The 12043-nt window shown below is 45.2% G+C and overlaps 1 protein-coding gene across 9 annotated transcripts in view; it reads right to left on the bottom strand.

Annotated features, from left to right (window-relative positions):
• The window catches only part of GRIK1 (glutamate ionotropic receptor kainate type subunit 1), a 174519-nt gene extending 164743 nt beyond the window's left edge, over positions 1 to 9776 (bottom strand). For all 9 annotated transcript variants that reach the window (XR_013542877.1, XR_013542879.1, XR_013542880.1 and 6 more), the window contains exon 1: positions 9045 to 9776. Coding sequence is in view for 5 of the 9 variants with exons in the window: in XM_072994072.2 (XP_072850173.1) it covers positions 9045 to 9186 (142 nt within the window). In the remaining 4 variants the exon portion in view is untranslated. The remainder of the gene's footprint in view (positions 1 to 9044) is intronic.
• Positions 9777 to 12043: the final 2267 nt, after the last annotated feature.

The following is a 12043-nucleotide window of genomic DNA, read 5'->3' as shown; positions in this document are numbered from 1 at the left end:
TGTTTCTTTCTGGCGTTTCTTTCCTTCTTTCCTGGAACTGGTCCCAGTGATTAATACCTCTCCTGCATCTTCCTGTCTTTCTAGGCTCTGATTGCAATAGTAAATGATCAGGAGAAAGTATCTGTCAGTGTGTGTGTGCGTGTGTGTGTGTGTTTGTGTGGAAAACACATTTCTGATTGTTGCACTTCCGTATGGGTCAGCCATAACCATGCATGAAATCAAGATACCATTGCATCAAAAAAGAGAGCATAATCTAAATCTAATAAACTTGGCTAGTGGGATTCTATTGGTTTTTCCCCAATTGTACAGGCTGTAATACATCAGGTCACAGGCTCCTTAGGCATGTGACAACTTACTAAGCCAGCTGTGTGAGTGGATAATGTACTGGATTCTCCCTTGTATATAATTTAGAACCAGGTGTCAGTGAGCACATGTACCTGCTAGCACAATACACCATTGTTTACTGGGCAACAAACGTTTAAACAAGAGGATGTGCAAGATGGTGTATACAAACATTCTTAGCAGTAAGAGGATCAGGATTGCCCACCCTTACTTGTCTCAAACAGAATCCCACCACTCAAGTATAAGTGGCAAATACAAAAACAGATGTTTTCCCTCCATAACAATGGCATCCTTCCACAAACACCAGCTCTCCCAGTACATTATGGCGTGGAAGTGACCTCGCACTCCTGAAGGTATGCCATTGGAATACTAGTTATACCAGATTCTACTAAGTGGATAGGGTCATCAGGTGATGAACTGGCTGTAGTTCTTAATGGACACAACAACAATATGAAATAGCTCTGTATTTGGGGATGCTCTACCCAATGAAAATCAGAGGTCTTCAGGGCATATAGCAGAGTAATTACACTGAACCTGTATGGAAATAAAGGCTGTTGGCAAGTCAGATATTTGATTTTGGCTCTCAGAAAAGTCATATTTAAGAAATGCACCAAAGTTAATTGACTTGTGATTAAGTGATAGTGTCCAAAGATCAGTTTAAAACAAATTAAAATCGAATTACAAACTAATTAAATGTAATCTCAGGTGATGAACATTTGGCATCTGAAATTCAGATCACCTGTCTATCCAAATAAGAAAAATCTAGATCTTTGACTCATTCCAATTTCAAAAGACTTAAGGTGCTTTTTAATATTATACTCCATTCAAATGAATATATTCAGAATTATCAGATATGGTGGAGCAGGCATTTTCTCATCACAGGGAAAAAAAAGAACTGCATTACCATACCTCATTGGCAGAACTGATGCTCATATTATTCTACAAGAAAGAGCATCAATCAATAGCCATTCACAGATTTGATAAGTATTTCTGATGAATGTATTTTTACAGAGAGTTGTCTTTCATTCAGCTGCTGCAAATATATTATTGTAACCATGAATGTTGAGACAGTAATTATAAAGAAGACTATTCTTCTCCTATCCATGTAAAACTTAAATGTTTCCGGCAAGATTGATTAATGTGTGTGTGCTCTGAGTGAAAAAAAAGTGCATTATTACTATATACAAGTGGGACTTCCTACCCTCTCAAAAAAACAAAAAAACAAAAAAAACCTGTTGCAATATAGTATTTCTCTTCTGAATCCCAGTCAGCCTGACTTGACCTTTCCCAGGATACTCAATGCCACCGCCCCCCTTTTCCATTTTCTCTCTAGCAGTCAGGCAGCATTCCACGACCACGGAATATGCTGAGCCCTCACTAGGCTTGCAAGAAGAGGAACCACGAGTGATTTTCTAAAGGTGGTGGTGTGCTTTCACAAATGTGAAGAAACCAAAGATCCTACTAAGCCACTGTTGTAACCAGAAGTGCTTCATTTGGATTCCTAAGGACCACCCAAACATAGAATATAGTTTGTTGCTGCTGTAATACTTAGGCAGGGTAAGAAACCTGTGTGGGGTGTGAATAGATGTCTCATCTCCTTGGGGTGCTAAATAGGTTGCATAAGGAGTCATAGTCATACAGTTGCCCATATAAGCACCAGCTGAGCTTCTTCAGCAGGGGACTCAGCAACGGTCTTTCTCCACTGTTCCGGTGTGGACTAGGCAGAAGAGAAGCAAAGCACACTCAGAGATCACTGCCAAGAGCCACTTGACTCTGAAGAATTTCAGAAGACCATCCGTCTGTGCTTTAGAGACTACAACAAAGCCTTTAACTTTGTGGCTCATGAGAAACTATGGATGGTTCTGAAAGAAACAGGTGTGCCTCAGTACTTGTTTGTCCTGATGCCTAACTTGTATTGTGGTCAAGAAGCTACCGTCAGGACAGAATATGGAGAACAGTTTCCTATAGGCAAAGGTGTTAAACAAGGGGGCATTTTTCCCCCTTGTGCCAGTTCAGTCTGCACACAGAACATATCATATGGAAAACTAGACCAGATTCAGATAAAGGAGGAGTGAAAATTGCTGGAAGAAACATTGATAATTTAAGATAAGGAGATGACACCGTCTTACTGGCAGAAGGCAGCAATGACTTTCACTTAGTGAAAGTGAAAGAAGAAAGTGCCAAAGCAAGACTGCAGTTGAATGAAAAGAAGACAAAAATCTCAACTACAGAACAACTGCAAAACTGTAATGCTGAAACTGAAATAGTGAAAAATTTTGTATACCTTGGTTCAATCATCAGTTCAAATGGAGACTGCAGCCAGAAAATCAGGCAACTCAGAAGAGCAGTATTAGAAAAGATCATGAACTGTAAGGATGTGTCACTGAAGTCCAAGACCAGTTTGTATTTCTGATCACCATTTATGAGAGTGAAAGCTGGATAGTAAAGAAAGCTGATGGGAAGAAAAATACGTAGATTAATTTGAAATATGGTGCTGGAGGGGAGCTTTGCAGATACCCTGGACTGCCAGAAAGATGGCAGTATCAAACCTGAACAATCTTTGGAGGCAAACATTATGAAACTGAGGCTGTCCTACTTTGGGCACATCATGAGAAAGCCAGATTATCTGGGAAAGTCAATAATACTGGGAAAGGTGGAAGGCAGCAGTAAAGAAGGAAGACCAAATTAAAGACGGATTAACTCCCTAAATGAAGCCACAGGATGAGCAGGGTTGTTGCCAACAGGACATGTTGGAGATTGCTCATTCCCCTTGTTGCCATAAGTTGCAGATGACTTGATGGCACATAACAAGAACAAATTCAACAAAATAGCTGGATTTAGGCCCAGCTGTGTGTTTTTTTAAAATATTCTACAGTAATTCTATGTGCTAGCATTAAAGCATAATGTACACAAAGCACTGCATTCTCTCTGATTTCCTTTAATGGCTTATTTTGATGTACCTCAAACATTGTGACAAATACTAGAGATGAAGCAAAATAGTATTTTCCTTGACACTTAGGGTTGATAACAAAATCATGTAACACTTTAAAATTCCTGTCAAAATACCTCTAAAACAGCGTTCAATTCCCTTTGAAAGCAAATTTTGAAAGCAGCTAGAACCATTGACATCTTGCATCAAAAAGTAACTTTGTAACTACTTGTTACAACACTTAACTTAGTTGCAATCTCATTATCCAACAATACAGTACTGGCTTTTCACTGAACCAAAGCACACCTGAGGCCCTTTCACAACTGTTCCCCTCCCCAATTTCTATCCTGCAAGCATAAAGCTGTCTGAAAATTCAAGAAGAACTTGGCATGTACACTTTCACATTCAAGGGGCAGACTGGATTGCACTCCCTTTGAGTAGAGATGTTAATCAAGTCTGAATGTTGTTCTTACTATGAGAAGAATCCAAAATTCTTCAACAGGAAGTGAAGTGGATTAGGTTCATGAACTTCATGTAATACAATTGTGTGTGTGCATATACAGACAAAATTTCTGTTATGATTGGTGAGTGCACTGTACGCTCATATATTAAAGGAAATATTTTGGTAACATGCTTGGAAATAAGCAAGTCAGTAGCCCAACAAATTCAAAATGTTATATAGTCAAAATGCTAGTTTATTGTTTACATGCAGATAAAATAAGTCTTTGAACTTCTGTCTTAGCAGAAATGTTAGTAAGGTTTTGAGAAATATATGGGGAACTATCCACAGGGATGTTTGGGAGAACGGAAGCTGTACAAAACCATTTTAGCTTGCCTTATGTAGCTCAGCTTCCCAGGAAACTGTATTTGAGACTTTGTTCAGTGGAACCTGTCATCTCCCACAGAGTTTTTGTGCATTTCACTGTATTTTGCACCAATATGAATAATTAGGCATCGCCCCCGCATCTACCTCCCCACTGCAAAAATGTAAATATATGTTAAGAACTAGTAACCAAACAAGACCCTCATACAATAGCAGCACCTGCTGAAATAACATCAACCTCAAATTAATCCACTATTATAATCAAGCTGCATTTGTTCTATAACACAATATGGTTATTACAATTCTAGCTAAATTGAAGTTAATACCAATTTTCCCATTAATAGCACGGGTCTTGCAAAGTTTAAAAGATATGAGGATAGCTGCATACCTGTGGGTTCAGCTACTCCTGCTCACAAATCCAAAGATGGGAGAAAAGATCTGGGGGAGGGAGTGGACTACACCACTCCCAGATACCCCCAGTGAGCATGACCAGTGTAATCTAGGAAATGTAGTTCAAAAAAAGTAGTTTTTCACCATCTCTGGACAAATTACTTTGTCAGGCCTTAACAGTGCTTTCCCCCCAAGGTTCTTCATTAGAAAATAGAAAAGCCTATACATGTGGCATCATATGTGCAAGACACTCCAGACGTTTAAATGAAAGTATGTTAATTGAGGATGATATTTGCCACCAGAGACTACATGTGTTCTGAAACCAGAGGTAATGAAATCTAAAAAAGGATAAGGACAAATAAGTGATGGCTACTGCTGGATAGCTCAGTGGTTTAGGCATACTGTATGTCTGTGGGGCCAGAGGTTGGAAGTTCAGTTCCCCACTGTGCCTCTCTCACAGAGGCTGGATTGATGATCCAGAGGGTCCCTTCTAGCTGTGCAGTTCCTAGATGATGAAGATTACTATCTTGGCTGGCATTTTGAATACCAGATGTTAGGAAACATAAGCATGATGTGTATTATTGCACAGTTGTTTTGCTGTGGACTTCTCACAGGCATCTTCTCGCCTGCTGAGGAAACAGAATGTCAGGCTAGAAAGACCTTTGGTCTGATCCAAGCCGGTTCTTCTTAACATCTTAAAATGTGAGGAAGAGGACGATGTGTTACAAGCATTCTCCATGATGTCAGGAGCACTTGCCCATAGGTTTCTCTGACATACTGCAATGGCAAGTCCTTAGTACAATTAGAATCACAGGGGATACTCTAGTGGTATGAAAAGGCAGGAGGACATGTTGTTAAGATATGTGGCATTACGGAACTGGAGCTCTTTCAGTTGGAGGCGACCTCTTATAAGATCAGAGGAAGCACTATTTTAGGCCCAGCTAACCATTCCCACTGAGTCAGCTGGGTGCCTATGAGAAGTCTGCAAACAGAACATGAGTGCAATAGTGCTCTCCTACTAATCCTCCCAAGCATCTGATATAGAGACTCAAGCATAGAGGTTCTTGCGCTTCCCCATCTTAGCTCTGCATACCTGCTTGCATGGGAAATTAATGTGATGGTCCTATAGTCACTATGGTCTTTAATGTCTCCTTTCTCAGAGACTGTACGATATACACAATTTTTCTAGATTATGGAAACTTCTCTTTTTGTATCTGTCAGTATATTCTTGTCTCTTTAACCTTTAGTCAGACTAGATCCCATTGAATCAACTACTCAATGGTAAAGCAACATTTTCACTGAGTCAATCAACCTACTCTGGTTGGGACTAGGAACAGAATACTGACCAAAGGGACTTATATTTGAGTACATATACAAAAGATTATGATTAGTTCCTAGTCACACTAGCATCTTATCCAATGCTATTCCCCCCAAAAAAAGCAATATATTTACATCAGCTTTACCAAGCAGTCTGACCAAGAATTATTAAAGTAGATTCCAGAAGGACATTTTGTCTGCCTTTAAGGAGAAAGGTGAAGTAAAAATATTTTAAATTAATCAATTTTAAAAAATAAATTAACACAATTGTCAGTCATTGGAGATGAATAAATGTATTTTTCAGCCTTAGACAATAAATATTTTAAAGCGAAATTCTACCTAGGATTCTATGCTAGAATTCTATCTCAGATAGAATTCAAGTACAGTCATACTTTGTATTGTTCATAATTGTACCCTAAAATTAGAAGTCAGTATTTAAAATGAGCAAGCTGTTTGGGCTACCGATCTTCCATTTTCATCCCACAAAAGCTGAGGTAGCTTTCATCAGAATTTCAGTGAAATAATTAAGTAAAACTGATTCAGGGATTGCAACTTAAGCTCTTCTTGATGCGCATTCTAAAGCAGCTTAGACACCATAGAACATATAATCATTATGAATGAAGCTTTCTTTTAATCAGAAACAGAAGTTGATTGGCCTTGCTACAACCATTCAAGGAGTAAGTACACTTTTCCCCTCAAGATCACAATCAGATGAGATAGAAAAGGAGGCTTAGCAGGAGGAAGGCCCATAAGAATTTTCCAATTGGTATCTTTTAGGTATCTATGGCTTATTTAGACTACCACATTTTTTTCCCTCGTGACCAGTATTCCATGAGAGATTTCATGGATATAGTTTCATGAAGACTGATTATTTTTGTTCACTCTTCACTCTAGTAGCTTCTTCAACATATTCGTTGCTGCACTACCATATTACGAAAGCCATATTTAGAAGTCAGGAAATATATGTATTTCGCTACCACAGTCTATTTAAAAAAACCACACAGTCATGAATGAGATATGCAGTACTTAGCACCCCCGAGTCCCATTTGGCATGCAAGGAACCCCTTGCCATTTTGTAGGTTAAATGGCATAAGAGCAAATCTTATCAACACAAGAGCAAAATTTTCAGAGCTGGATTTACAGTCATTCCAATTTTATGGCTCTATGCTATGCCTGTGGATATAACTGAATTCCCTTCCATTTAATAGCCTTCTCTACAAGCTTGTAGAGCACTAAATCTCTACAAGACAGTGCCTTGGCTTCGTGGTCAAAGGGCACATGCCCACTTCTACAGATTTAGCTCCCATTTCTTTTGAGTTCAGTTTACACAAAAACAGGAGTGAAGATTTTGCTTCTCATTTGAATTTAGTTTCATTTTTCCAGTGTTTGCCTGAGTTCCCTCTAACTCTTTTGATACTTGGTATTCACTGTCTAACTTGACTGACACAAGCAGCCCACTGTAGGAGGAGATGCTTCCTGTGAACTTTGTCTGGTTTCCATGGAGCAAACTTTTCCCCCTTTAATTCTCTTTCTCAGAGCCGACACACATGTGCACTGTTTGGGGTATCTTGCTGCCAAGTGAGGCTGATGCCAGGGTGGGTCAACGTGAGGTAAGGAAATCGCGGCACATCATCATTCCCAGCCAAATGTAACAACAAGAGGGCTTTGCAATTTACAATCTGTGTGTTATAGCTCCAGCTGTTTGACTCTTAATGAAGGAACATTATTTTCTGGCTTATGCAGGTTATGGAGACATTTTTTTGGATTTTATGTCTCATCGTGTTAGGAAAAGAACCACCATGCTAACATGGAATTCTCCATCAGCTAGGACGGAGGATTCCATCTCAATATTTTCAATACCAGAGCTTTTATTCAAGACTGGGACTTCTTGATTGTTTCTCATTTGAACACTCCAAAGAAATGAATGGGAATATTATTGTGGCCCATTCAAAAGTAGTGCTTTTAAACAGATTGCAGCCATTCTTAACTCTAAGCTAATAAAACTGTCCCCAGAGACACAAGGGAACTTTTTAAGCTATTTTCTTCCTCCAAAAGTTTTTTTTTTTAATGGAGGGCTGGGGCTTCCAAAGCTGTGGGGAGCACATGTGCCCAATTCTTGTTCTATACCATATGTGGCCCATCGTCCAAACGGGGGTGGGAGAAGCATTCCCCCCCTTTGACCAACCCTTAACTTTCTGGATAAATAGGTACCACCAGTAGACAAGTAAGTGGCATTCACACACTGACTTATCCTGCAACACACACAGAGAGAGAGAGAGAGACAGAGAGAGTCGGAGAGAGAGGTCCAGGAGTTCTCAACATTGAACACAAGTCAAAACGTTCAGCTTGCTACATCATCCAAGTGTGTTCAGCCACCAAACATACTCTGACCTCAAAAAATCTTCGAAAGCAAAATCCACTCTCACTTCCCGACAAATGGCAAATACAAGCGAATAGGAAATCCACGCACGGCGATGTGCAAACTCAAAACACCCTGGAGAGGGAAAGAGGCCATCTGGGCAAAACCGTCACATCTTTCAGGTCTGGGTGAGAAATACCAAACTGATCTTTAAAAAACAACAACCTTACACACACACACCCTCAAAAAACTCCACCGCCGCCTGTGCGCACCCGGGAGCGAAACTTCCTTCGGCTCCTTCTGCCTGCCAAGTCTTTCTCCGCGATAGCTGCCGAGCAAGCGCGAGGGAGGGGAGGAAAGCAGGCTCGCCTCCACCGACCCGGGAAGCGACCCCACACGTGAAACCACCGGCTCGGGCATGGGGACCTCCCCGTGCCAGCCCCGGCCGGGCCCAACGGGCTGCCGTCGTCTGAGCCGAGCGCCCAAGCGGCAGCCTCCCGACCCTCGGACGTGCCCGGCCGGGCACTCTTCTTCCCGGATCGCGGCCCTGGCCCAGCGATCCCGACGGCGGCGAGGAGGCGCTCCAAGTCGCGGGTAGGCGTGTCGTGTGAACCCACCGGCCCGCCGCGTTCGGGAGAGGTGGGTGCGCTTTTTCTCCCCCACCTCCGGCCGAGCACTTGCGACTCCCGTGGGGGGGGGGCTTTTTAGCCCCGTTTGTACCGGATGGCAGATCGCACACAACGGAACACAGTTGTCGCACACACACCCGCGAGACACGGACGCTTTCCCCCAGGAAGACCAGGCACCCGAGCAGCACGGCGACCCTCGCGTTCCCACCCGGACCCGTCTCCGGGCCCCCTTCCTCCGCGCAACCCCGCACTCACCGATCCGAAGCACTTGCTGGGAAGTCGGAGCGATGCCGAGGCAAACGTAGAGCAGGAGAAAGAGGGGTCCCCGGGCGCCGCCACCGGAGTCCATCGCCCAGCCCCTGGGCGCCCGCCCGCCGCCAAAGGGTCTCGGCATCATCCTCGGTCCGCGCCGGGATTCATGCTCCGGCCCAGCCAGGGCTACTAGTTCTTCTCCCGCCAGCCGCCGCCGCCGCCGCCGCCTCTCAGCGCTCAGGCATCGGCGGCTCCGAGGCGGGCTGGATCCCCTCGGTTGCTCCTCATTCTTTCTTGAGTTTCTTGGTCATGGCAAGGCGGAGGGGGGCGAGAACGCGGGGGGGGGGGGGGGAAGGACGGCTGGACGCGAAGGGGATGGACCGCCGGCGGGATGGAGGAGTTCGAGGGTTTGCACCAGAAAGAGCTGCTGCTGCCGAGCTCGGCTGCCTTTAACCCGCCCTGCCGGAGCCCATCACTCCCCGCTGCCTCCGCTCGCTCCCGCGGAGGGCAAGGGCCAGGACCTCCGCCGCCGCCGCCCCGAAATTACGGGGCCGCTTCATCGGAGGAGGGAAGTGGTCTCTCGCAAGGCGGGCGGGTGCCGTCCCCTCATTCGCTCTGCCGCCCCGAGCGCCCCACCGGAGGATCCGACACGCGAGAAGCACAGACAGCCGGGATCGGGAAGGACGCGGGTGGGCGGGCAGGCGCGGCCGGTTCGGCTCCGGTTCGGCTCTGGTCCTTGGAGCGGACGAACGGCGAGCCTCCTTCCGCGCTCCTGCTTGCCTGCTTGCGCACCACCTTCTCGCGGCGGCGGCGGCGGCGGCGGCGACACCCGGCAACTAAAGTACTTTCCGCCGCTCGGCTCCCGGCTCGAGGAGCGCAGGCGGTCCCGGCTCCGTATTGGCCAGCGGTGGCGGGGCTGCTCGAGGGGGAGCGTTAAAGGAGCCCGGCCCTCCTGGCACCGGGCCACGGCCCCCGGCGGACGCCAAGGCCGAGCGGACGACGCTCCCCCGCCTCCCCCCCCCTTGGGGGCCTTGGCTTGCTCTCCCGCCCCCGCCGCGCTTTCCCTCGGGACGTGCCTTTGCTTACCTCGCCCCCCCCCCTTTTACTTGCAGTTGCTCCCCGGGGCGCTGCAACGGAGGCCCGCGGGAGGGCAAGGGCTGGCGGGGGGAGGTCGTTTAATTCTGGGATTGGAATGAGCCGGTGGGGGGAAGCGAGGACCACCTCAAGGCTCTTGAAACGCAGACCTCTAACTAGCAATGTTGGCCCTTGGGGCAAATGGCAACCCTCCGCCGATTTGCCCCAAGAAAAAGAGGGAGGAAAAAGTGTCCCTCTGCCCCCCCCCCCGAAAAGGAAGATAAAATTTATGCTTCGGAAGAGTGGAGGGTGAATTGGGCCGGGATATTATTTTCTTCGCATTCATCAGATGATTCTGCCCTGGAGTTCAGTGCCCTGGGGCAAAGTCCCAGTTTCTGCATCCTCCTGAAAAGTCAAAACGGGACAAGGCTGCTCTTGAGCCTATGCAGAGTGTGTCACCACAGTAACCCTAACATCCCAAGCAAGCTCATTACAGTTTAGAAACGAGCCAGCTATTTTAGGTGGACCCAAAATTCCTGGTCAAGGGTTGCCTTTCACAGCATCCTCTCTCTTGCGACCCACACAGCATTGGTTGAGGCTGCTGCTCATTCTGGCTGGTGGCCTGGAAAGTGAAATGCAAGTCTGTGAAAGACAGGCAAGAACTGGGTTCCAAAGGGGACACAAAGGGGGCTCTGACCTTTGGTAAGAAGATGGGCAGAAGTAGGTTGGCCTGAGGTGGAGCAGTGTCCCATTTGGCCTAAGGTTTGGCCTCCTCTTCCCACCCCCAATATGCATCATCCAAGCAAATGGTATCCAGTTGCTGATCAGAACTACAAATAGCCATTTTGTATGCCACTGGCAGGCTAAACCCATTCTCGGTGTACTGCAAACTGTCATGTGGAACAGGAATGAGGAATATACAGTCAAAAATATTGGCACCCTTGCCATTCTGTCAGAAAATGCAACTCTTCTCTCAGAAAATTGTTGCAGTTGCAAATGTTTTGGTACTCACATGTTCATTTCTTTGGTTTGCGTTGGAACAACACACAAAAAAAAAACTGAAGAAAAGTCAAATCTGATACAATCCCACACAGAAACCCCAAAATGCACTGGCGAAAATTACTGGCACCCTTAACTTAATATTTGGTAGCACTCCCTTTGGGAAAAAAAAAACTGAAATCAATCGCTTCCTGTAACTATGAATGAGTTTCTTACACCTCTCTACTTGAATTTTGGACCGCTCTTCTTTTGCAAACTGCTCCAGGGCCTTCAGATTTGAAGGATGCCTTCTCCCAAATGTTGTTTTGAGATCTCTCCACAGGTGTTATATGGGATTCAGATCTGGACTCATTGCTGGCCATTTCAGAACTCTCCAGCGCTTTGTTTGTAACCATTTCTGAGTGCTTTTGGAAGTGTGTTTCGGGTTATTGTCCTGCTGGAAGACCCATGACCTCTGGTGGAGACACAGCTTTCTGACACTGGACACTATGTTGCGCCCCAAAATCTTTGGTAATCATCATATATAGTTCACGCAGTCAAGGCATCCAGTGCCAGAAGCAGCAAAGCAACGCCAAAATATCTTCGAACCTCCACCATATTTGACTGTAGGGACTGTTTTCTTTTCTTTGAATGCTTAATTTCTTTTTCTGTAAACAGTGCCATGATGTCCTTGACCAAAAAGCTCTACTTTTGTCTCATCTGTCCACAGTACGTTCTCCAAGAATGATTGTGGTTTTGTCGCATACGTTTTGGCATACTCCAGTCTTGCTTTTTTATGCCTTTGTGTCAGCAGTGGTGTCTTCCTGGGTCTCCTGCCATAGCATCCCTTTTCATTCAGATTGCAATGGATAGTGCAAGCTGATACTGTTGTACCCTGTGTCTGCAGATCAGCTTGAATTTGTTGGGAAGTTAATCTGGGTTCTGTATCC

The sequence above is a fragment of the Pogona vitticeps genome, chromosome 3, assembly GCF_051106095.1.
Source record: "Pogona vitticeps strain Pit_001003342236 chromosome 3, PviZW2.1, whole genome shotgun sequence".
In the NCBI taxonomy this organism is placed as follows: Eukaryota; Metazoa; Chordata; class Lepidosauria; order Squamata; family Agamidae; genus Pogona; species Pogona vitticeps.
The sequence above is the reverse complement of the archived record's forward strand: the minus strand, read 5'-3'. Positions and strand labels throughout refer to the sequence as shown.